Genomic DNA, 26,088 nt, shown 5'->3' with positions numbered 1-26,088 from the left:
ACCCATCCTCACTGACACCAAACTATTTAGAGTTGGATGGCTCTCTTAGACTTGCCTCCTATTTGCTGGTGTCCTTTTTCAGGCCTACATTTCTACATAAAACACTCTATGGGATGGAGGTGTGCGTATATTTGGATATTTAGGAATATAATAAGGAATATGTGTGCATGTAAACACACCTATAAAATATGAAGATGTGTACTCTTTGAGTCCAATATATTGCTCCAAGGTAAAGGTCTTGTGGCTGCTACTTGAAGGTTCAGTGTAACAATGACAAATAAATCTGTTCTAAAAATATTTGTTAAAAATCAGCTGTATGCCATGGAATCACTATGTTTTTTGGTGTTCCGTAATCCAAGTAGCCCAGTTCTAGGAAATGATGCTTATATTTTGGACTAGACTATCTAACAGATATTTTTTGTAACGTGGTCTAGGCTCTTTAGAACTAAGTCCTTGTGCTAGTTTAATAGTCAGGTTTTCTTTTAATTCAAAATGCTTTGCTACTCAGTCTTTCAAAACAGCAATTAACTCTGTAATGGATCACTAGCTGTAACAAAGTTCTTCTGTGTGATTTGGAACTAGTTTTTACTTTCTCTTACTGATTTTTTTTTTTTTTAATATTCCTGTTTTAGCTGTAGTTAAGACAGTATTTTAAAATATGTGAAAACTGCTGATGTCTACAGTATTCAAATTTCCTTCTTAATTATATGGATAAACCAATATTTCTCCTGGGACAGGGGAGGACCCCGTGTCTTCTGCATTTTTAGCAATCTGGGGGAAGTCTGAGCTTGGCTAGGGGACAGGAGCTGTGCTTCCGATACAGTAAATGAGGTCAATTTCCATTTGGCTTTGTGTTAAATTACCCTGTTGGACGCTGATTGGGAAACCTCAGAAATGGGAGTGAGGTAAATCCACTACCAAGACAATCTGTGCAGGCTCAGACTTCTTGGTGGCCTCTGCTGCAATCAAATGGGGAGGATTCAGTGGCTTTAACCTTGGCTCTTAGATGTGCCATTTGTAACTGGGTGTTCCACTGTTGTGGTTCCCTCCTGGTTTAGCAGGCAAGCTGAAAAAGGCACTGGGCTGCCTGGGCTGTTCCTTCTGGTCTGTCATAGATGGCTATTTTAAAAGGCTCCAGCAGGCCCATGGCCATGTGGCTGGGAGTTCCTAGCCTGCACTTAAGGATATCACTAAGAGAAACAGAGTTCTTGGTTCCTCGCTCACAGCAGTTATTGTTTTATCTTCCCTGGCACACAGAACCTGGCATGTCAGCAGCCCAGCCCTCGAGCAGCGTGGTCAGTGGATGGTGCCCTAGCAGACTCTACAGTTCTTTTGCCCTCTAAAAAACTGGTGCATCTCTGGCAAAAGGCTTGATTGCTGGGGAAGCAAAAGTAGACTTCATACCATTGACTGAGTGTGAACTGTGCTCTGCTATAGGGTAAGTTCTATAAATACACAGGTTGACTTCAGTAAGTGGCAAAACAGTTTAATGATGACATCAGCTGGGGCTTGCCTTGCCAAGACACAGAGATGTGACTCTTGTAAAAGGTTATGTGGGAAGAACAATAATGTTACAACATGTGGGAAGCACAAAGCCATCCTCACAGAGAGAGGATGATACAAATTGAGTGATTTCTCTGGGCTAAAAAAATGTTTTGTCTATACTAAAACAGAGGAGAGCTTTGTCTGTACTGAAACAGTTTCTCTGCTCTGTCTTTTAGAATGCAAGATCCTTAGGCAGGGGCTTTTAATTTGTGTGTCCACATTTCCCCAGTTGCAGAGCAAACACTGTGTATATTGATGGTGCTATAGAAATAAATAGCACTAGTTCAAAGGCCAGAAGGTTTTTCATGTAGCTGGAAGCTAATCAAATGTTAAAACAGGAAGCATTGTTTGCTGCCAGCACACCTTAGGCGAATATTGACATCTACATATTCCTCATAGTCTGATGTTCTTGCTATATCCCTTTTAACTTGTTTCCCTAACTGTTTCCTTTGTTTTGTTCTTTGCACTGCCTAACTTAAAGCTCAGATGCTTCAGGTCTTCAGTTTGGGAATTTTTTTTTCCTCTTTTAAAAAGCAATTTGCTACCCTAGTTTAGGGTTGCCTTTTCTTATTTCTGGTCTTAATACCCTTATTATGTGTAAGATATTTCTCTCCAGCTTTCTTCATCAGATGACACTTAATCATCAAATTGCTTTATAAAACAGTATGTCAAACTGGCCAACCTCTTACTGTACATCTTCCTAAGACATTTACTGATGGATGATGGGGGAGTTATAACAGTGCTCCCCAGAGGAAGTTTGTACACTTTACATCTGTTTTAATAATTCTTATTACTTGGTACTCTGACTGTGATTCTGCACTGTTCCCACTGTTGCCCAAGCATTAGCCATTATTTTTTGCTTCTTGGCATTTATTTGCTGTGAAACTTTCATAAATTTCTATGCATATGTCTCAAGTTTTCTTCTGTTTTTAAACTTTACAATAATTATCTTTGTAATTCAGATACAGTACCCAGAGAACTGCTTTTAGTTCTTCTGTTTGGTTGAGGGTTTTTTTTTAATTGTGAGAGGAGATCGGGGATGTTAATTCAGTAAACATAATGTGTCTCTTTTTTTAAAAAACTTCAATCATACCTAGATGCAGCCAGGTCTTCTGATGTGCACACAAGATTATTCATCACTGCTCTAAAATGAAAAACTGTTTTCCAGACATGATTGTGGCTGTAATGGAATCATCTTTGTACTGGTTGACACGGGTATCTCAAGTTGTCTTGTGAAAATGATGAGCAACATTTTGTACAGGTCAACAGTCACATCCAGATGCAGATGTTAGCACTACAAAGAGGGAGCCCCCAACAGGACTTTACCATGTACACTGTTCATTCTAGTTTTCAGTTTGCAATGGCCCAGAGCCTAGGTGTAGTACACACTGCCATCAACAGAATTCAGCACTTGGGATTTCAACACTGACTTGCCTAGTACAGTTACATCCTCCTTTATATTCCAGATTCTCATGAATAGTACATATTAAGGTGAAGAACTGACTATGTTCTCTGTCAGGAAGCCTACGATAAGGATTTGACTCTGGCTGCTGTCAGCCCAGAAGGAGCAATCTGGAAAAAAATTCACTGACATTTGGTTTCGGATGTCATCTTTCCATCATATGGGCTGCAGCAAACTGAGCCAAATCCAGAGTTCAGCTATTCCCTCAATTTGCTTCTCAAATTAATGTGCTACTGAATGAACTACTTCCCAAATCCAGATGTTTGAAGATATGATTAGCCTCTGTTGGCAGATGGGGAATTATTAAATGTGTAATTTTTTTTTTCTCAACACTGCATTTTCCAAACCTCATCCACATGCTATTAATGAATATTCATCTAAGGATTTTTTTTTAATGTTGTTTGTATTCACTTCAAACACGGGTTGTTTATTGCTAACATATTTCAGAGGAATTGTGAGCTGTTGCATAGTTTTTCTTTTAACAAGCGAACCTAGTAAAGTTCAGATTTTCCCCTCACTCACTCGCTCTTGGTTTTTTCCTTCAAGAGTTCGTCACCCAGAACCAAGTCCAAATTTTCAAAAGAGCCTAGATCCTTTAAGTAGAAAGATAGAAGTGGCCAGATTTTTTTTTAGTATTTCCCCCCGCCCCCAAAACATATCTTATTGAATATCTAGCTTATGGTTTCCTTAAGTGATAGCCAAGCACACTTAAAAACGTAGCTCCAGCTGACATTTGGAAAGTTTTCTCTACTTTCCAACATAGCACCTGTTGTCTGCAAAACTTCCCACTCACTAAGTTTCAGTCTCGTGTTCTTTTTACTTACGCAGATGATGAGCATATCGTAAATGGAACACATCACAGCCATGAACATGGTGGTAAAGGGTTTTTTCTATCAGATCTTGGGGCTCATATCCAGTTAATTCAGTCACCCTGCAAAAGGAAGATTTCATCATAAACAAGTTACCTAGGAATATTCCATTTGATTAAACTAGTATTTGATTATGCCAACAGATCAGGTGCCTAGAGGACAAACTGTTAGTTTTGGAAGCACAATCCTCATCTTTATAAGAAAATAAACCCCCTCAAACCAGCCAAAGCAAGGTGCAGCTATTTCCTGGCCAGCTCTATGCACAGGAAAAGGAGTTCTAGTTATGTCCACCTTGGGCTTTTGCCACTGCCATGCATGATCCTTTGAACAAAGATCCAGTTGAGCAACCATTCACGAAACAATTAAACTACTCTTGTGAACTGCTGACACATTTTCATTTGCTTTTGCAAATACACAAGTGTAGCATGCATCAGTCCACAGAAGCTGTGATCATGGTCTATAAATAAATTCAACCTAACACCTTACAGAAGAAGGAAGCAGGAGCTTATTCCAGCTGAGGATGTGGAAAGACAAGGAGCTGTGAAGACCACTAGCTAAGAAAAGGAAGGCTGAAGCTAGACTTCAGAAAAACACCCTCACATGATAAAAAGTAGAATAATGGAACAAATTTGGAGCAGCAACATCTCTGCCGATGTTAAAGAACCAGTCAAACTTCTACTGCATCACACCTGAAGAGTCAAACTTCGTGTTTCAAAGTGAACTCTTGTTTACTTAGCACTGTTGCTTGAGAACAAAAATCCTTAAAATACATTGTGCAACTCAGCTGTAATGTGTCTTCTTTACCTAGTGTTGTTGGGGGTGCTTAAAGCTATTCTGTGCTTTCTTCCCCTGAAAAGGCAGAGCAGAGGTACTACACAAAGGCGTGTCTGCGCTAACAACCAACATAGTCCATTACCAGGCAGTCTGTAGTGTAAAATTGTTACTGCTGAGGATCTTCTTCTGTGGCAGCAGATGCATTTGCATATTTTAATTTTGGGACTTTTACTTGGGACTTGCTGTAGCCTAGGTCTGTATACTGAAAGCTTTTAATAATTAGAGTGCCTTAGACATGGTTGTCTTCCAATCCACATTCATGCAGAAGGAATTCAGTTCACATGCCTAAGGCCTCTTCATGACACGAATTGCAGTGCAATGAGCTGGGACCATCAGGACATTCACTTCAAAATGGTTCTGATCTGAATGTAAACACTAATGAGGATACACTGTATCAGAGAATAACACAGTAGTACCTACAAAAATGAATACAGAGGTGTCAAGCAAGGAGTCATTTGGGATAATGTAAACTTTTGTTACTTTTTTTTTTTTCCTTTAACTATTATGCACCTTCTTGACTCTTACCCTAACACTAAGCAATTACGTGGACTCCACAGAGACTGAGGACTTCACATTCTACTTGAGAGAGATAATTGTGGGGCTGGATTCTTCTGAAAGAAATCAGAAAAACAAACAAAAAACCCCACCGTCTCAGCCTAGTTTAATTCTAGGGGTCCAAATTTTCAATTAAGCCTATCAGCATAGTGAAATACTGGTGAACGATCTTGTTCAAGTTTCAGTGCTCCTTTTGACTTTACTGCAGTTAAAACAAGGGTGGCAGTTTCATCCTGATCTCTTAATTGGTGAGTAGACAAACAGCTAATAAAAAATAAAAAATAATATAAAAATGCCACAAGCATAAGCCTGGTGTTGATTTTTATGGAGGTGCAGCCTCGTTTTGAAGCTGGTCTTCCTGTAGGCCAAAAACCCCATCATTAACAGTTAGGAGGACACCCAAACTTTTGAAGAGTTTGAATCTGGTAACAAACTCAGCTGCTTGACATCCTTAACGCAAAGCCAACCCCTCAATAAGCCACAGTAGGGAGCCTGGGCTCTGAAGATTGTTCTCTGCATGTAAGAGAGCACACAGAAGGAAACCGAGCTTGCCCCAGTGATCAGTTCTGCCCTCTAGAGTTCCCTAAATCCTCTGTATGCCATGGAACAATGAATAATAGGCTGCAAAGAGAAAATCAGAACAGGCAGATCACTTTGGAGGGAAGTAACTGTCTCCTTTTCCCAGTGACCTTGACAAATTAACTCTTGTATGTTTTATGTTGTATCAAGTGTCTAGAGAGGCTTATTTTACTGCTCCTTCCTAGGGCTGCCGTATTTCGCTGTGAGCTGTGATGGTTACCTGGGAAGATCCAGCAACGTGTTTCCTCGCCTGGGCACCATAAGCAAGCCTGCCATCAGTTTTGTCTTACTCCTAACATCTCCCTGCTCTGAGCAAATATAATTTGGTTTGCACAGCTGGGAGAGCAAGGGGCTTTGGTAATACTTTGTCCCTGATTGTCCTGCCTGTGGACAACACCCACCTGCTCTTTGGTAAACACAGCTATGCAACAGTACTGGTTCTATCTGTGCTCCTGTCAACACCTCTGGTTACACTGTCTCCTTTGAAGACACTTGTGTCTCCAGGCAGTTCCTCTTAGGCACAGAATTTCCATTTTTTTCCACATGCAAAGACATGTTGCTGAGCACCTTGTACTTCTTTGTAGCTATTACATTAAGCATGCCAAAAAAAGGGAAGAATTCCAGAAACAACTAGGTCTTTGTATTTTAGCAGCTGATGGCCCACTATCTAGCTGACTTAGCATAGAGAAAGAGCATGTTCTTGCATGGTTGGCCTGCCATGCAAAACTTCCCCACTGTCTTGGATACAGACTCTTTTTCACTGTTACACATAAATACAATGTCTTCTTCTCACAAATCTAGCAAGCCAGGAAAATGAGAAAGTATATGACATACTACTCCACATGCAGGGATTTTCAAAGAATTGTCATCCTGTCATAGTAAAATCTGTTATATTGTCTGGAAATTGGACTTTTCCCCTCAAGGTATTTTGAACTGCACTGTACAGAGTGCCATTGTATACTAAAAGATTACCATGTTTCAAAAAGAGATAAATTAATAACTTCACAGCTCCTTCAGTTCCGTTTTCGTGTTCTTTTCAGCTGCTGTGTGAGCTATATTGGCTAAGAGTGGAAGCAGGGTTCTCTTTCCTCAGCAATAGCCATTTTCCCAAGTAGTAGCCAATTGAATTTGTTTTCATTCTAACAGCCCTATTAGTAGGGTTGGTTTAATTGTTAAGGCATTACACTAAAGTACAGAAGACTATGTTTTATTACTCTTTCAAAACTTTTCTAGATGACCCCATTTAAGGTCATTTGACCTCAATGTTTCAGTCATGTGGGGTGTTTTTGTTTGTTTGGGTTTTTTTTGTTTGGTTGGGGTTTTTTTGTTTGTTTTGGTTTGGGGTTTTTTGTGGGGTTTTTTGTTTGTTTGTTTGTTTTGTGGTTTTTTTTCTTGTTTTATTTTTGGTTGTTTTTTTGTTTGTTTGTTTGGTTGGCTGTTTTGTTTTTTTAAAATCAAGGATAGAATCATGGAATTATAGAATCATTAAGGTTGGAAGGGACCTTAAAGATTATCAAGTTCCAACCCCCCTGCCATGAGCAGGGAACCCCACCACTAGACCAAGATGCACAAAACCTCATCCAACCTGGCCTTAAAAACCTCCAGGCATGGGGCATCAACAGCCTCCTGGGGCAATCTATTCCAGTTCCTCACCACCTTTATAGTGAAGAATTTCTTCCTAATCTCTAACCTAAATCTCCCCTCCCTCAGTTTAAAACCATTACCCCTTGTCCTATCACTGTCTTTTCTGATTAAAAGCCCCTCCCCAGCTTTCCTGTAGCCCCTTCGTGTACTGGAAGGTGCTATAAGGTCTCCCTGGAGCCTTCTCTTCTCCAGGCGGAGCAGCCCCAACTCTCTCAGCCTGTCTTCATAGCAGAGGTGCTCCAGCCCTCTGATCATCTTGGTGGCCCTTCTCTGGACCCTCTCCAACAGGTCCATATCTTTCTTGTGCTGAGGGCCCCAGAACTGGACACAGTACTCCAGGTGGGGTCTGACCAGAGCAGAGCAGAGGGGCAGAATCACACACAAACACCCCCGGCCACACTTCTTTTGATGCAGCCCAGGATGCCTGGGGTTGTGCTGACCCAGGTGCAGGACCCTGCACTTGGCCTTGTTGAACTTCATGAGGTTGGCACTGGCCCAGCTCTCCAGCCTGTCAGGGTCCCTCTGGATGGCATCATTTCCTTCTAGGGCGTCAACCACACCACACAGCTTGGTATCAGCAGCAAACTTGCTGAGGATACACTCAATCCTACTGTCGATGTCTCCAACAAAGATGTTAAACACCACTGATCCCAATACTGATCCCTGAGGGACACCACACATCACCTGCCTCCATTTGGACATTGAGTCACTGACTACAACTGATATGGTTATGGTGATACAATCTTATTCTTTTCATTAGCTTTGTATGTTAAAATTTGTGTCCTTTAAGGTAAGAATGTATTACTGCTCATCTTTCTATTGCTCACAGCAAGAAGCCTTTATTTGACTCTCTGAAGCTGTAAGTATCTATAGGTTAAATTGTACAGGTTCTTTCAATCCAGCAATCTGAAGAGCTTTGGAAACCCACATGGTCTTTGTGTTCCAGGCCTATTTTGGACCACTTTACTTTTTCATGGATATATTGATCTGTTTGTAAACTTTTGTTTAGATAACCCTTGGAAAACATTTTCTGCTAGAAATGAAACAGCTGCTTACCTGGAATCTAGGAATATTAGTTTTAAGTCCAAACTAGCTCTGAACATAAACATGTTACTGTGAAGTTTGATCTCAGTGATTGCGCTGGGAGGTAAAGATTGACCTACAGCCACCAGTCCAACGATTTGGTAACAGGAATCATACAGAGACATATCAAGCATATACTGCCGTATCTTCAAATAGCCACTGCAGTGGATCACCTGGCATGAGAAGAGAACACATTCAACACCTGATGGCAACGGAAGAGGCTGCAAGTCAGCTGACCACCCAGTTTCAATGAGGTTATAAAGCAATACACCCATTAAACACTTAAATACTGCATAGTCTCTTAAGGCTTCAGAAGCGCAGTTAAATTATGAATGGAGATTAAAACACAGTAAATGCAGTTTTAGTGTTTACTGCCAATGTGATTAATCCAGCATTAAAGCACATGCTCTTTGGGACTATCTAGACTGCTTTCTTGTTAATAATTAAAACTCTTTTTGACATAGATTTATTGTAGATACAGTCAGAATTCCTGTTCTTTAATAGAAAATTCTATAAGTTGCTTTTTAAAATTACTCTTTCTCACACACACAGAGGCATATATAAACTTTTCAATTTTAATGAGTTCATATTCTGATGAAAAACTGACATTTTAAAAATCCAGTGGAGAATCATGCATCACATTTGTAAAGACTAAGTTCTGTGTATGTACATGCACTAGAAATGGGCTTAAAATTCTCAAGTTGAGATACCATTATTTTGACATGTGACCAAGCCCAGGGTCTTGAGACCAGATTCCTGAATCCCCATATACAATTCCTAATCACAGGAGTGATAACTTGAGTAATAGAATGTAAAAATTCACAATGTCAGCTAAAGAGTGGAGAAAATTGAAAACTGGGGACTCTATAAGGAAGTAAGATTTGTTTAATGTAGTTCTGGTGTTTAGAAATCATTTCTACTCCTACCAATTTTCTAGTCCAAACAGCAAGCATAATACACATCCTTCAGCTTAATTTTTGTATTTGTTTGACTTTTAAGTCTGTCCAATGGAAAATAATTAATTTCCACTGTGTTTAGTACTTCTAAACAACATACTAAACAGTCACCTATAAGTAGGTTCCTCTTGTATAATAGCCCTCCTCTCCAATCACCATGAGATTAGTATCTTTAGCAGAAGTACACTAGCAAGCAAAACTTATTTAAGATCTCTCAGCAGATCCTACTAGTTCCCCTACTATTTCATTAATGAGTTTTTGTTGTGCTTCAGCTACTCAAGTGATGTATTAAGAGGATAAATTCAGGTAAATATCTCTCTAGATTAAAACATCCTTAAATATTTCACTGCATAATGTTTTACTAGTGAGCAAAAGAAGAAAGAAGGTAATCCCCCTGATTAGCAGTCATAAATGGGGAAAATAAAAAAACATATGAAGTTATTATCACTACAAGCTCCATATTTTTACCTGATTTCAGATTCAGCTTTGGGACAGAATTATTTTTTTGCTGGGAAGCAGCTGAGTAAACAGGGGTCCATGTAATGAAGAATTATCAGTCTAGCCAGGTAAATAGCAGTATAAGTAGACAGATACATCTCTGGACCTAGAACACACACTTAGAAGATCTCTGCTTCTCTTGCATGATTTTCTTTTTGGTTTTGAATGACTTAAACAAAATGAATCCTCATCAGACTGTATGTGAAATACCCGTCTTTCCTCATGTTTAAGTGACAGAATTATACTGTGTTGCTCAAAGAGCAAAAAAAGCACACTGTAAAGCTGCAAATAAGAACTACCTGAATGGCAGGTGTTATTACAGAATCTCAGGATTTCCTGTGGCTTCTGTTTTCATGTAATAAATAGAAAATTAATACAAGCATAAGATGTATTAAAAAAATTGGTGATTTAATACAATTCAACCCTGAGTTGATATTCATGATTGTTTAGGGTACCATTTTGGTCACACTAATGTTGAGGTAGTTCTGGTCAAGCCAGTGAGGTGACTGGTGCAACTGGGTGGCTGCTCAACTGACACATGGTAACATCAAGGCAGAGGAATGTGGGAACACTTCCAAGTTCCTGTGTCTGGGTTCCTGCTCATCTGCCTCGAATTCCATGGGGGAATAAGACCTGGCTGTGCACTCTCATTCACCTCCGTGAGTGTGCTCCAGCCAATTCCCCAATCTGGAAGATCAGGATGTGGGAATGTGTCACAAAGCAAACTCCAACTCACTGTGAGAGAGCATAAACTTGGAATCCTAAGGGAATTTGCAATCAACAGTGGCACTTTTTTTCATCTGTTCTGATTCTTTCCATCACAGACTTTGGTTTCAGCTACACATGCATAAGAAAACCTAAATAAATAAACTTGACACTTGTTGAATACTTGGGGGGTGGGGAGGAAGCTTATTTACATTACCTTGTAGCCACTGCACGTTAATCCTGCATTTCTTTTGGCTAGGACACACTTCATTCTCAGGAAAAATGATCTCTCAATTTCATATTCTGAAAGCACAAACCATACTGCTTATTTATTACTGAAGATTTCAAAACTGTCCATAGCATTGCTTTTCATTATTTAACAGATGTGTTTATGTCTCAGGCCTTGGCAGCACTAGAAGTCAGTCATTCTACTTGCCCATTCCATCTCTGCCCTTGGGATTTGTTGCACCTTCATGTTAGGATTCCCTGTGAAAGTTGGACAAATCAGCATGACTAATTCCCAAAATTTCTGTTTTTACCATCCTTCTTGAGGCAATCACCTTGCTTCTGAACAGCTAGGCACCAGGCCATATTGATGAAAGGAACAAAATGCCTTCTTTGGAACACGGGTAAATTAAGGTACTGTCCAAAATTATAGCAGTGGGAAACAAGAAAATCCATTTGTTTTGTAATAATTTGAGTGTATGTAGCTAATCATGCCCAGGCTGGTGAATTTCTGGCCTCCATATGCAATATTATTACCTGTTTCACTGTTTTCCAAAACAATCTTGGTAAATAGTTTTTAAACAACTGTCTTCCTGGGTAAACTCCAGAAATGTTTTAAATATTACTCAGGTATACACAAGTGAAGTGCTAAACATAATTTACTAGTTTCTTTAATGTTAATTCTTCTCAATAACAGTTCAGACATCATTAATAATTCTGACTTATTATACTGAAAGTTCCAGTTTGGCAGAACACAATTATATGCAGAAAAGGCCCCCCAACAAAACCAACAACATTAATTTGATACATTTGTGAGCAGGAAAAACAATGAAGCAGAGAGGTTTACAGGTTTGTTGCAATGTGTATTACCTCCTAACTCCCCACAGGGTTTGATTCAAAGTCCACTGTATTCAGCTGGAGTCTTGCTTTAACTTGATTTAACTGTTGTGCTCCCAGTTTTTTGTATATCCATCACCCAGTTAACACCTCTTAGCCACACACCTGCAGTGGTTTGTGCCTCAGACCACTACCTGGAAACTGATAAACTCTCTACATTAACTTTTGAGTTTAAAGGTCTGAAGATATAACCACAGAAAAGGATTTAGTGAGGAGAGAAAAGAAGTGCAGTATGTACTGCATCTCAAATAGTATCAGCCATCCTGAGTGTTTGAATTTTCCATTTATCTTCCCAATGCAAATTAGATCTGTATGGGGAAAAATAGGCACTTAAATGAACTGGCACATCCACTATAGAGTTTTAAATACAGTGTATACAATTTGGTGGGAGGAAGTCAAACAGTACAGATTTCTATGGCTGAAGCATGATCTCATGAGTAAAGAATGGATCTGGGAGTTAGGAACATCAGTGCAATTCATGGCTTCAATACAGATTTTCTGTGTAACACTATTGCTTGCTCTCTGCTGAGATCCCATGCACACAAAGTAAAGGTAACTTTCTACCTTCAAGGGTGCCATGGTGAGAAAAATAATTAACACATAGTAACGAGGGTACAAAGACATGGACTGAGTTGGTAGCAATTAGAATGACTTGCATTCTTTTATAAAAAGGGATGATCAGTGGAATTGGAAGCAATGCTTTAAGCTTTTCCGATGTCCTGTCACAAGACCTGGAAGAGTCTTCTTTCAGTAGCAAGCTCCTTCCAGGTACCTTATTCATTACCCTTCTCTTTGATGCTTCCTTTATTTTTAAATGCTACTGCAGACTAGTGCATTGCATTATGATAGGCATTGTGGTCTATAGGTGTCAATAAAACTAGAGTAGTACACAGACTCTAAGATACTATTTTTCCTTTGTTAGTTAATTTTCCTTTGTTAGGCAATTATCTCACTGTTTAAGAAGGAGTCTTGTCTCCCTGCTTTCATGATGGTATACTGTAAGCAAGAGGTCCCTCTTGAATGTCAGTCCTCAGAACTAGCTACAGGCTCCTTAGAAAAACAGGAAGATGATTAACAAAATTCAAGGGCAAGGATACTGTGTGGTGGCCAAACAGAATCTGAACCCTGAGTGACGTACTACCTTTTTACCTAAGAAGGCCAAAGTAGTGTATACACAATGGTAAGCATTCCTCTTCTTGTGTGTATGTAGAGTGATCATTTGTGGTTGTGTGGAGCCCAGTGTAACTGTGAGAACTGTCATTTTGAGTGGGAAAAAGCAGAGTGTTTCTAAAGGAGAAAGCAGAGCCTGACCATTCCTGTATGTTCTGGGGCCATAAAAACTGCTAATGCAGTTATTTAGTAATGCAGCATGTCCCTTAGCACAGGTGGATGCAGAGTGCCACAGCACTTCTAACCAGCTAGCTGGGATTGTTGCAAGACTGGTTAAAGCTAATGGTTGTGTCAAGGTACCCAGTTAATAACATGCAGGTGCTACATGATATCTGGCACTTTGTTCACAGGATTCAAGCTGAAGAATCCAAAAGCCACCAGAGAGAGATCCCTTTGAGTGTATGCATGTGAGTGCAAAATCTATTAGCAAACTTTGAGACTGTCTCAATGGTAAGGAAAAGCAGGACCAGGCAATCCATCTTATTCTTACTTATGTAAGTGCTAATTGTGTGGTGTGCCTGTAAAAACATTGTTCTGCTGTCTGTGTTGATCTGACATTTGTGGTCTCTGTGTACATAGGTGTGTTTGTGTGCACCTACTGGGAATCAAAAAATCTCTGTGATAAATAATAAAATAATCTGTGAACAGTGACTCCCCAATACCCTTGAAGTAACAGAAGGAGTAGCACAGCAAAAAAGAACTAAAATAAGTTAAGAATTATAAAGCTGATTTGGAAGTAAAGAGCCCTAGTATCCCTCTGGATACTAGCATATCCATAATATAATAAAAAAAACTTGAAATATCACATCTAGGCTGTAATTGATGCAATTAAGATGGTCTATTCTGATATGGAGAATGTAGAAAGAAAATTAGGTACTTAGAGGTTTAGCAAGAAAAGAGTGAGAGGCTGAATATTCAAATAGGAGAAATCAGATGACCTGTGAGGAGAGTGATTACTAATGCATGCTTCCCTGCTGCAGAGACTAATCACAAGATTGATAGGAGATAGTAGGCATGAAAGCTCAGTTATAAAGCAGGAAAAAAGCCTGTAGCGTAAATAACCAGCACCTGCTGTAAAAGCAGAATGACTAGAGGTGTCCAAGGATGTAGTGAAAGTCACAAATTAGTGAAGACAGAAAAACATTAAATATAAAATAAACACTCCAAGCTTAAGAAAGAGGTTAATGTAACCAATTATTGAGTTAAGTGATTTTATCAATCAGAATTAAGTTTTGTAAAACGTAAAAAAAAATATAACATATAGTTATATAAACAACATAAAACATCTAGACCTAGTAATAAAATTGACTTCATTAGTGTTCTTTCAAGCAAACACATAAGCACAGCACATAAACAACAGAAAGAGTCTTAGACTATCAAGGAAGTAAAAGGGGTTTGAAACAGAGAGGAAACCAATTGTTACCAAGTTCTTAAGTAGTTAAAGGATGAGAGAGCTGTGGGTTAAGCAAATATATATAGATATGAAACTTGAGAGAATAATGAATAGTAAAATGTTATGACTGAATCAGAATATAAACAACACAGAAAGAAAATAGCTTTCTTAACTGTTAGAGACTATTCATACTGTCTAATAACTGAAGCTTAAGCAATGTGTTCAATTATTCTGAAATGTTAACTATATAAATGCATCACTGTAAGTGGTGTTAAAACCTTTTCTTTAAGTGTTTGGAAAATGTTAAAAAATATGTATAAACTATGTCTGTTTGTCATAGAGAAAAGATGAACCCAACAGGTTTCTTTGTACAGGGTGATATAGGGAATATTTTAGATTGGAGTAAAACAATCTCATACGTAAATTCACATTTGTCACCACAGGAGGTATGATATCTTATGTTGGCCCATTGACTACAGCTTCCAGAAGGAAGCTGCAAAGCTGCAAAACTGACAACAAGCAGGATAGGATAGGAGAGGATAGGATAGGATAGGATAGGATAGGATAGGATAGGATAGGATAGGATAGGATAGTTGGAAGGGACCTACAACGATCATCTAGTTCAACTGCCTGATCACTTCAGGGCTTACCAAAAGTTGAAGTGTGTTGTTACAGGCATTGTCCAAATGTCTCTTAAGCACTGGGGTGCTCTTGGGCCTTCAACCACCTCTCTAGGAAGCCTATTTCAGTGTCTGACCACCTTGGTAAAGAAATGCTTCCTAATGTCCTATCTAGACCTCCCTTGGTGCGGCTTTGAACCACTCCCATGTGTTCTATCACTGGGAGAAGAGATGGACACTTTCCTCAGGAAGCTATAGAGAGCAAGGAGGTTGCCCCTCAGGCTCATTTTCTCTGAATAAGACAAACTCAAAATCCTTAGCCACTCCTCACAGGACATGCCTTGCAGCCCTTTCACCAGCTTTGTTGCCCTTCTCTGGATGCATTCAAGGACCTCATATCCTTCTTACATGGTGGGGCCCAGAACTGCACACAGTATTCAAGGTGAGGCCACATCAACACTGGATACCTCTTTTGATTGAATAGTTATACTGGGTTTGATGGATTCCAAGATGCGATTTTCCCTGTCAGGGCCATACTCAGCATAGCATCAGCCAGTACCCCCAGATCCCTTTCTGCTGGGCTGTTCTCCAGCCATTCCTCTCCCAGCCACTTTAGGTTTCAGAAAAGTGAGCAGTCACCACATGGAGATGGCAAATTTTGCTGTTAACTCATGCTAAACTTCACTGCTATTGTGTCTCTTACTCGGCACCATTCCTTTCAAATAACTACTATTCAAGCAGGTCTCCCACACATCATGAAATCCGTCTGTTTAATTGCACCTTCTCTAGTGTTTGCCACAGCCATCTGTAATTCCACCAAACAGCTATGTATTGCTATGAAAGGTTTTAATGCCATTTACCTTTACAGGTGTATGTATTGCATCATGGGTCTGCTTTTCCCATCTTCCCTTTTACTTTCCATATAAGCATCTATTTTCTCTCTTTACTTGAATGTGACTTGTCTCCCTCTACCAAAGGATTTAAAAATAATTGGAAATTATTCTTGGATCTTTCTTTTCAGAAGTGACTTGAATAATTTTCAAAGTTTGTACAATTTTCTGTTCAGGCTTTTTTCAGAAGATAAGGCAAAAGATTGTCTTAGCTGCTGTAGCTAAAAAGAAGCCTCCACTCCCACTTCTAAATTGCTAAGTATCTTGAAAGGTTCTGATGATAGCTTCCTGAAAAGCAGACCAACCATCTTGGTACAGCTTTTAATATTTTCCAGAACTTATTAACATTATGTCCATCTACTATAGGAATTAGAGACGAAAAACAGGGCTTTAGGCTTCTTTCTAAATGTTTGCCCTCTCATTTTTTTGGCATAATGCTTTTCTTTATCCAGTTATGTGGAACAAGTTCACAGGTCTATTTTTCTATTCCAGCCATTCCAATATTTGTTATAACTTGGATTTACTTATGGTAGCAAATTTCAGGGTGGGTTGTTTTGGTTTTTTTTGCCCTGTATCAATGTTTAACATTTGAAGGTTTTTGTCCTCTCCCAACTGCTCCACAAACTGTTATTGAAATATTTTTTAGAATGACCAGTTTTTATCCTGGAATTCCAATCTACCATTTTTCCCCACTGGCTGATTGTTGGAAATGAAAACTGATGCAAGTAAAATACTGGTTTTGATCAACATGATTATATACTTTGAGCAGATTTCTGTATCTTTGCTACTTCTCTTCTTTGGAAGAGTGTAACTAGGTTACTGAGATCCCTATGTTTTCAGTATGTCTACTGGAGGATATTTCAATAAAATTGAAGTATCATTTATGGTGAGTTTTACTGAGGGAGACACTGCAATTCAGAGTCCATATTGTTGTCCAAAATGTCCATTTCAAATGCATCACTGTTTGTTTTTTTTAGCCAAACTCTATGTTTCCCTTGTCAGATTCAGAGAAGTTTTTCTATTCTACTATATTGCCTGGTCATCTTACAGAGGCTAAAGCACTGAAGGACTGCTATAATGTAGTTTAATAGATTCAGTAAAAGGTAGAAATGAGGCAGAGAGAAAATGGCTTAGTTCAAATCCCAGCTCAAACTTATCCAAATGCTAACAACCTCACAGAGCTGGAACACAGCAACCTATGAACGAGAATGCAGAAAGACACTACTGTCTGTGGATGTACAAGATGGATTTCTTTCTCACAGCACCGAGTACCATTTCTACAAAGTATGCCTTCTCCTTTAATCTCTTTTCTTAGCCTAGTATATCGTGCAATACAGTTTGACTGCAAGCAATACTCAAGAATAAAATAGCCTGTTTATATTTTAAAGATTTGTGTTTTCTTGCTCTCATAAACATAAATAAATTTCATGGTAAAGAAAATTATTCTTGCTATTTTGGATAAAGAATTTGTGCATTTGTTCACTCATATTGCACATGACTGCCAAACAGGATTCTCCAAGCATTTCTGTGAAATTATGGTTAGCTTTATGGAAGCCAGAATTGTCCATCCCTGGGGGTGTTACTATGAAATCCATCTTCGTTTTCCACTCCATCTTTCATCTCTTTTGAAAGAAAACAGTCACAAAATTCTGTGGTTTGCGTGCTTCTTGCACAGTGGACTAAGAAAAAAGATCATCATAGTTTTTTCCACAGCTTCACCTCTCATGTCTGTATTTTCTCCAAGGTCAAAGCTACTATTTTATATCTCTTTCCCAAAGCTCCCAAATTTTGCCATTAGTGAAATATGGAATTGTTTTGTTGCAGAACCACTTTGTAAATTAATATCCATCAGCATGCAAACTGCACACTGCTGTATCATGCTCTCTTTTGTGTGTGTCATCTGTCACTCTGAAGGTTATGAAGCAACATTAAAATGGAAAGCTCAACACATTCATGTTCACTCTACATGGCAGATTGAGTGCAATGTCAAAAATTTCAGATTCAATCTAGGGGATGAAAATTATTCTCAAAGGGCACATTTAGACCAAATTACTGTGCACATGGTCACCTGCTTCTACCTTCCCTCCCATCCAACTTGTGCGGAGACACTTGTCTGCCTCGAGCTGGTGCATTTCTCTGGAGACAAGGCACATGTGTGTGATAAGCTGTTCTCCATGTCCTTGGTGGACTGTTTTACATGGTGGAAACAGACAACACAAGTTCATGCCTGGATGACACTTTGCTGCCTATCCCCCAAACACTCTGCATGGTTTTGCCCTTTCAGGTTTTTTTCATCTTACCTCCTCTATACTATGAAGTTGCACAAGTTCTACTCTTATTCTTGTGTGCAAAGCATCTGGGTCCCACACAGCACATGGCTGACTAAAACAGTATGTGGGAATCTTGGCTAGTTTCTTGTGAACATAATGAGGCTATAGTTTTTTTGAGACACAGGAGAGAGAATGCCACAGCTTCTATCCTTGAATTCTGAATGAGGGTGACACCAACTTCTAAAGCAAAAAAGAGGGAAATGTGCTGTAACGTGCATGCAGAAGAGATGCTTGTGTAATAGCACACACAATTTTAAGATAGTCCTTGAAGCTGGGAATCCAAGATTGACCAATGGAGTGAGTGTGAGAAGGGGCTTGTAAATGCCTTTGGTGGACTTCCCTCCTGACCAGTTCAGAAGCAGGCCTGGAGATGAGTTAGTGAAAAATGAGGAGTCAGACCTGTGAGCTTGGTGCACACTGGCCATCTTTATGATGGCTTTGTCAGAAAGAAGAGTGCAAAAGTGAGGGTGTGACTAAAAGTAATCTGCAAAGTGAAACACTACATGTAAAGGGATGTATAAAAACACCTTTTTCCTGTCCTTTCTTGGTATGTGTGATCAAAAATGATTCCAAGTAAGAGAGAAGAAGCAAAACAGTTGGACATACTTTCCCCTGCCTCTCTCCCTGTTACACTACGGAATCATATGTACACATGCAGGTTACAGGCTTAGTTATTTGAGAATATTCAGATTCTTTTTAGCAAATGAGTGGCACAGTTGAATGATAAAATATAAATGTCTTACATGGCAAAACTGCCAACTATATCTATAGAAAGCAAATTGCTATACACATACTAAGTTGAAAACTGAAGTTTGTGGGCTGACTTGGTTTGCCCTGGTGATGCTCTTGCCATGGTAGGAAAGCAACAGCTCTGCTGTAAGCCTCTGTCCTGCAGTTCCAAGCTTACATGAGATGCCCAAATTCCCTCCCCATGTGGACAGCTGGCTCTATGTCCTGACTGTATCCAGAATCCTGTCAGTGCTCCAGAGGGTGAATTGTCTCTAATGTCATTCCTGTCATTCACAGTCAGCCATTTGCTAGAATTTGCCTGAATTTTCCTTTCCTCCTGTAAGTGATGCTTCCAAACTTTCTTTAAAGAAGGAACCCAACAGGTCACTAGGCAGAGTGGAAAAGAACAGCTTTTGCAGTCTGAAACACTCTACTCTTTGTTAACTAAAAATATAAAAAAGAAATTAAAAAAAGATGGAGTGCCTGCAGCCTGCCCTCTTTTCTATATTTATACACCCAAAAGATATTGTCTAGGTTTTTCAAGTATAAAATAACACCAACAAATGGTGGTAACAGGCTCATTGTGTTAAACCATTATCTTTCAATAAAATAATATAAAATATTTATTTTTATTTTTAATGAATTTTAATAGAAAATATTTTTTAATTTATTAAAATAAAAAATCCAACCAACATTTATCTTCTGTGTATGCACTTCTAGAAAGTTTTCTTTAAAGCTTAGAATAAAAAAGATCTTTATATGTGTACAATTTTCTATTCCTTTTTAAAAAATATTGAACAAAATGTATATAGGGAAGATGTTCTTCCTTGAGAGGAAGAGCATGCACTGGTATTTACTTCTTAGCTGACTGAAACAGGGTCCTTAAGGCATCAATCAGAGTGTGAAAAGCCTAATACAATGTATTCCACATTCCTTCTGTAACTTACATTAGGCTTACAACTAATCATATAAGAATCATCCAGTTGTTAGCAGACAATTGGTATGCTTACAATAATTACAGTATTCCTATTTCTCTTTTCTGCTCTGGGGAATGCTAATAAACTGCTTTCAGTACTCCATGCCTTGGTGTGTAAGTCTCTGAAACCTGGGAACCTATAGACATATTAAAGGATTAAAATATCAGAAAAAGCATATGAAACCAGTGAAATACAGAGAATGTCTGACTCCACATACAAGCATGGAAAAGCAGCACACAATGCTGGCTGAATCCCTCTCAGCACTGCTTTATTGCTTGTCTCAGTTAACCTGGAGTGCAAATACCTTTTATTTTGCTTGCTTGTATTCGGCAGCAAAAACAGATGAATTGACTACTCATACCCAGCTCACACTACCCTGGTGTTTCCTACCAAAATTTCCTTCTTTATTCTTCTAGGTACTGCATTTCCCAGAAACCTCCAGATTGTTTAGTAAGTGTTACTATCCTGCAACAAGCCTACCACTCAATGCTGCTGTTAAAGGAAACTTTCTGTAAAAATTGTTGGTATAGACACACTTTTGACAGCAAGATTGTTTGAGGGCTTAAGGTCCTGACTTACTGTGGTGTGTGCAACCCATCTTGTGTCAGTGTGCCATTTCCTCTAAAGACCATGCCAGGGGGAGCTGGGTTTTGTCAACAATCCTGGTGCAATCCTCACCATTCAGGCCCTGAAAGCCAGCCACTATTTCAAACTCGTTCAAAATGCTTAGCACCTCTGAACAAGGAACTTCATGACACATACCTCACAAACCTCTGTCAGCATTTTACCCCACGCCATGCTAGTACCAAAAGGCTTTACTGCTCAGCAGTAGCAACTTAGACTTACTGGCCTGGCAGACATTTAGTTTTATGCTATATGTGTGAGGTGAGTAAAGAGGCAAACTCCTCCCCTCCACGAAGTTCTGGAGCTATTGTTGCCTAGGCAGAATTTTGCACAGCACCACATCACAACGTTCTAGGTCTCCTGCACCAAGTAGGGGAGATAGGCAGTGTGCACTGAGTCTCTGCAGTCACTCATCAACGTAACCTTGCAGCCTTCTAATATTCAGAAACTACTGTTACCTAATCATCCCTGTATATGGAGCCCAATCACTCTGCTGCATGGCTACCTTCTGCCCCAACAGGACAATCTCATCCAGTGGACACAGTTTGTTCACTCCACTACTTGAAGAAACATAAAAGAAAAGCTTTCAGAGCTGTAAGTGTGCAAGGAAAGACTGTGCATCAAAATTATTTCTCTACATGCTAAAAAATCTGTTTCTTGGCCCTACACAATGAAACAGTTCCCACATTCGTGTTAGTTAAGTGTTCCATATTTTAGTATAGGGGCCCAGGAATCTTGATGTCAGCCTGTGCAACAGATACAGGTGGTATAGACACTGTACAACTGAGGTGTAAGGCTTCATAGGTACAAAACAGTGTCAGAATAGAGAAAAATCCTGCAGATCAGAAATACATTAAGCAGTGTTTGGAAAAGTATGAAGGGCAAGTGAAGTCATCTGATATCTGAGCACAGCCAGTGCACATCACTGGGAAAAGATACAAATTATTGTATTTTTTTTCTTCTTTTTTCTTTTTCTGCTAACCTATCCCAGTTAAATATAATGGATTAATTTTGTTAAAGTTGGCCTAGAGTCTCATGGGTGTGGTGATTCACTAAGGCATACCCTACCTTTAATGTGTATGCAAGAGAGATTATAATTTTTCCCCCCACCAGCCGCCCACAGAGTCCAGCTGTTGACTTCTTTCATAGCAAGGGATCACTTCATACTGCTTTACATTTTCAATGCTGGTCATGCAAGCAAAAAGGCAGCTTAAAGACTTTGTAAGTTAAAGCTGAAATTCTCCAAAGCCTCCACAGATGATGGGGCTTATGGTTTTCATTGAGTCATAGCTTACAGACTTTAACAGCCAGAAAGGAGCATTAGATCCTAGGTCTAACCTGCACATTGCAGTTCACTAAACTTCATTTAGTTACTCCTGTGCTGAGCTCAGTAACTTCTGCTTGCCTAAAGCATATCTTCTATAAAAGCATACAGCCTTGATCTGAAGAAATCAAAAGAGGAAGAAACCATTGCTTCCCTCAGTACTTTGTTCCTGTGGTTAATCAAACTCCTAGTTATAAATGTGTGCATTATTCGAATTCGAGCTTTTGTGGTTTTAGTTCACAGAAATTGGTCCTTGATATGGTTTTTTTTCTTCTAAAACAGTCCTTTGGTTCCCAGTATTTTCTTTCTCTAGAAGTGTGCACACAGAGTAATCAAGTCATCTCCCAATCTTCTTTTTGATAAACCAAATAGATGGTGTTCTTTCATCTCTCATTATAAGCCTTTCAAGTCCTTCAGTCATTTTTGTAGGTCTTTTCTGTACTTTCTCCAATTTGCCTTTTTATTTTTTTATTTTTTTTTTTAAATGGACAATATAATTATACAGAAAAATCCAGTGGCCATTTCACTAATACCGTATAAAGAATAAAACTATTAATCCTTGTTATTCCTTTTCACTATTTCCCTGCTTATACACATGAGGATTTTCCATTACCCCATTTTGCCACAACATCACAACAGGAGCTCACACCAAGCTGTTTGTCCTTTATGGAATTTCTTTACTGAAAGAGTGGTTGGACAGTGGAACAGGCTGCCCAGGGAGGTGATGGAGTCACCATCCCTGGAAGTATTTAAAAGGGATATAGATATAGTGCTTAGCAACGTGATTTAAGCACTGAATGAGTAAATTAGGTTATGGTAAGGGGATTTAATTCCTGGTTGGACTTGAAGATCTTCAAGATCCCCTCCAACCAGGATGATTCTATGATTCTATAATTCTATTATGTTTAAATGCTTCTTAGAGTTGCTGCCTTCCAGTTTCTTGCCCCCAAAGCTTTCCTCAATATAACTCACTGTTTTGCCATACTGGGCTTATCTAAAGAATGATGTCCCAAAACCTAGTTCACTAACATCCATCTTCCCCATTTTTATTATATGTAATAGTGCTATGAAATCCCACCTTCTGGAATCTTGTCTTTATTTAAGAATTATAATTGTCTATTAAAAAACCAAAGTATCTCCTCTCTGTGTTTGAAGATGTGTCTTGTTGTACCTGAAACATTAGGAAGCCTAGGGCAAACTTCTACATAAAATTATAATTTTAAAAGGTTTATTGTGCTTTCTAAACTAATAAAAACAGTGTGACAGTGAGCATTAGATTAAAAAATCCACACTATGTCTGATTTTATTTGGTGGGTAACACTTTGCATTTCCTTGAGAAAAAAAAACCCTCATGCAAGTAAGATTTCCAGAGCTAAGTAGCTGCAAAGCTTCTACCTTTTTCATATTATCTGGTATTTCAGAAAAGCTTCTATGGAACTGATGAATCATTGGAAGTAGAAGGGAAGGTTGGAAAAGAATAATAAAGGAAAATGAGAAAGACTAATAGAAAGAAGTAAATAAAGGGATAGCATCAAAATTTACAATGACTGTAAAACTGGAGGTCAAACAATCTGTAATCGGGGTTATTCAACAGCAGTAATAACAGAATACCACAAAGTATAGATATGTATGTTTATGTCTGTGATTTTACTTCAATCAGATCTTATCCAGCTACAACTGCTGAAATAACAACTGAACTAAAAATATATATGCATATCTGAAAATTAGCTGAAGAAACATCCTGAGCAAGTAAAACTACATGAGCCAAGCTGTAAATTTGTGTTGTGGAAGTCTGTGTCTGCAGTGCAATATTGATTTTACTCCTGAATTACTTGATTCAGATGTGTTTTAAAAGACTGAGACAAAGTGTTTTAAAAGACTGAGACAAAATCAAACTGAAATGACCCAAAAATACTCTTTATAAAGTCTGTTTCCCTTTTTATTAGAAAATAAAGCCACTTTCACTCAACTTCCCTCTGTCCTAAGTTATTGTAGGACTCCATGTTTTATTTAAATATTCAAAATATCTACTAAGATACAGATAGAAGTTGCTTCATTCCTGTAATTTATTAAATAGATTTCAGGGCCTCACTGAAGAAAAATAGGAAACCTCCTCTGATTTCTGTAGGTCAGGTAGTTTCAGGTTATGCCTCAATATATATTTGTATAAAATACAGGCACAGGGAAGAAAATATAAATACATATTCGGTCACTGTTATTTTTTAAAACATTTAGCTACAGATTCTGAATATTTCAATACACCCACTCCATGCATTGTATGTCAAAGAGACACACAGATGTAAGATTTGCAGAAAACAATCCCTATAAAAACCAGAATACAGCTTAACTTCTTTATTTATCTTCTCAAAGTCTATGAAACTAAATAAGATGCTGCTGTTTTGAGGTTTTTATTGATTTCCTCTGCTATACAAAATTTTACACAAAACAAAACATGTAAATTAATCACATTTTAAACTAACTTTTGCTTTACCTTGGCACTATTGAGAAACCAGAGCTTGATGCTAAAAACAAGCAACATCTATGCAGAATGAGGTAAATAAAGCTACAGAGAATCAAGTATATATCTGAAGCTATTTATATCATGAGCAGAATTTCAGACTGAAACACTTGCAAGTAAACTGAAATTAACAGCTTCAGTTGTGTGTGAAGTCTTTCCAAACACAGCCAGGACAGAATTACACTTGACAGTGACAAGAATTTAAAGAAGTAAAGAATTTGACCATAAGTAGCTAAAATGAGAGAGACCTAACTTTTTCAGGAAATAAATGCTAACAGGCAAGATAAGCACCCAGAGGCACCAGTAACTAAGAAACAGTCAGTAACTAGTTCTGGAAACAAAAAAACAAACAAACAACAAAACACCTTCTGGAACTGCAGTACTAGTGGGCTGTCTCACTTGTAGTAAGCCAGAGTCATATTGCTAAAGAGAGAACAGGAAGAGCTGAGGGCTTATTTGCATTTGTTGTAGAAATTTATTTCAATCCATTGCCCTAGAACTTAAATTTGTAAAAAAATTCCAACTAACAAATTTAAAAATAATATATTATAATAAAAACAGAAAGCTATTGCCATTGGCAAGACAGCAGGTATAAAAACGCCTTACTAGCAATTTTGAATAGCAGCAGAACTACCTAAAAAGTCACAGATGTTATTATACAAGAAGTATCCCCTCTGCTCATCAGTAAGGCAGGAAAAAGGAAAATATGTTGTGTTGGGTTTTTTTAAATGTCAATATTTACAAAAAAAAACAAACAACAACCAACCCTAGCACAGGAATGAGCAAACTATGAAACACTCAAACAACTAGAATCAGAAGAGACCAAGAAAAAGAGAAATTGGTTTTTCAGGACAGCAAGAGGTACACAAGACAACCTGTTTGGGGAGGAAGAAGTGAGAAAGAGACTAAACTAATTCTTCCATTGAGACCACTCAGAGCAGTACATATGCTTCCAGGCACATGAAACTTCCCTGCATACAGAGGTTACATGGTTCTGCACTGATGGAATCACAGCAGTCAGAACTGTGATGAGATCATCAAGTACAGAAAATGCACAGGTACCAGATCTGTGAAAAAAATGCCTGACCCTAAACAGGATTGTAGCGCAAACCCAAATTTCCTCATGTGTTTAGGAGCTGTGCCTTAAGAAGTCCAGTAAATACTAGCAGGATGTGAGCTCTAACTGGTTAAGAAATGAAGAAATACGTGTGAAAACACATTGAACGTGATGGAGCCAGATTATTTCTGATATTTTAAAGGTCAAATAGTTGTCCTGGTTGGAAACAGAAGCTTCTGAAGAAGATACTGCATCATATCTTTCTTAGTTATATAGTAGTTACAACACTGAAGTAATGGGTTAATACACAAAGAGTTATGTTGATATTTGTGTCTGGTGGCTGAGCACAGCTAGGTTGGACAGTCCAGGCGTTCACATAATCAATAAGAGTTCTGCTGTCATCCCTGACACTCCATCCAACTTAGCATCATGCTGGATGGGTACACATGGGTGAATCATCTGCAGCACCTGAGCAGGATGTGTGGAGAAGCTTGGTGAATCTGTGATCCAGTATCAAGGCAAGAGGACATTATTTTCCTAGAGCGATCACATCTTTAATAGGAGTTTCTAAATGTAGGTAATTTTAAAAATCCAATTTTGCTTT

General features: G+C 38.6%; 1 protein-coding gene across 1 annotated transcript in view; it reads right to left on the bottom strand.

The window, feature by feature from the left end:
- SIM2 (single-minded family bHLH transcription factor 2) overlaps nucleotides 1-26,088 on the bottom strand; it is a 61,917-nt gene that overhangs the window by 12,390 nt on the left and 23,439 nt on the right. The window contains exons 5-7 of the mRNA XM_010000417.1: nucleotides 10,948-11,033; nucleotides 8,545-8,744; nucleotides 3,832-3,938 (exon numbers count right to left, since the gene is read on the bottom strand). Of these exons, the coding sequence (XP_009998719.1) occupies nucleotides 3,832-3,938; nucleotides 8,545-8,744; nucleotides 10,948-11,033 (393 nt within the window). The remainder of the gene's footprint in view (nucleotides 1-3,831; nucleotides 3,939-8,544; nucleotides 8,745-10,947; nucleotides 11,034-26,088) is intronic.

This window comes from Chaetura pelagica, unplaced genomic scaffold (assembly GCF_000747805.2).
Source record: "Chaetura pelagica isolate M959 unplaced genomic scaffold, ChaPel_1.0 scaffold244, whole genome shotgun sequence".
Taxonomy (NCBI): Eukaryota; Metazoa; Chordata; class Aves; order Apodiformes; family Apodidae; genus Chaetura; species Chaetura pelagica.
This window is presented reverse-complemented; position numbering and strand designations above follow the sequence as displayed.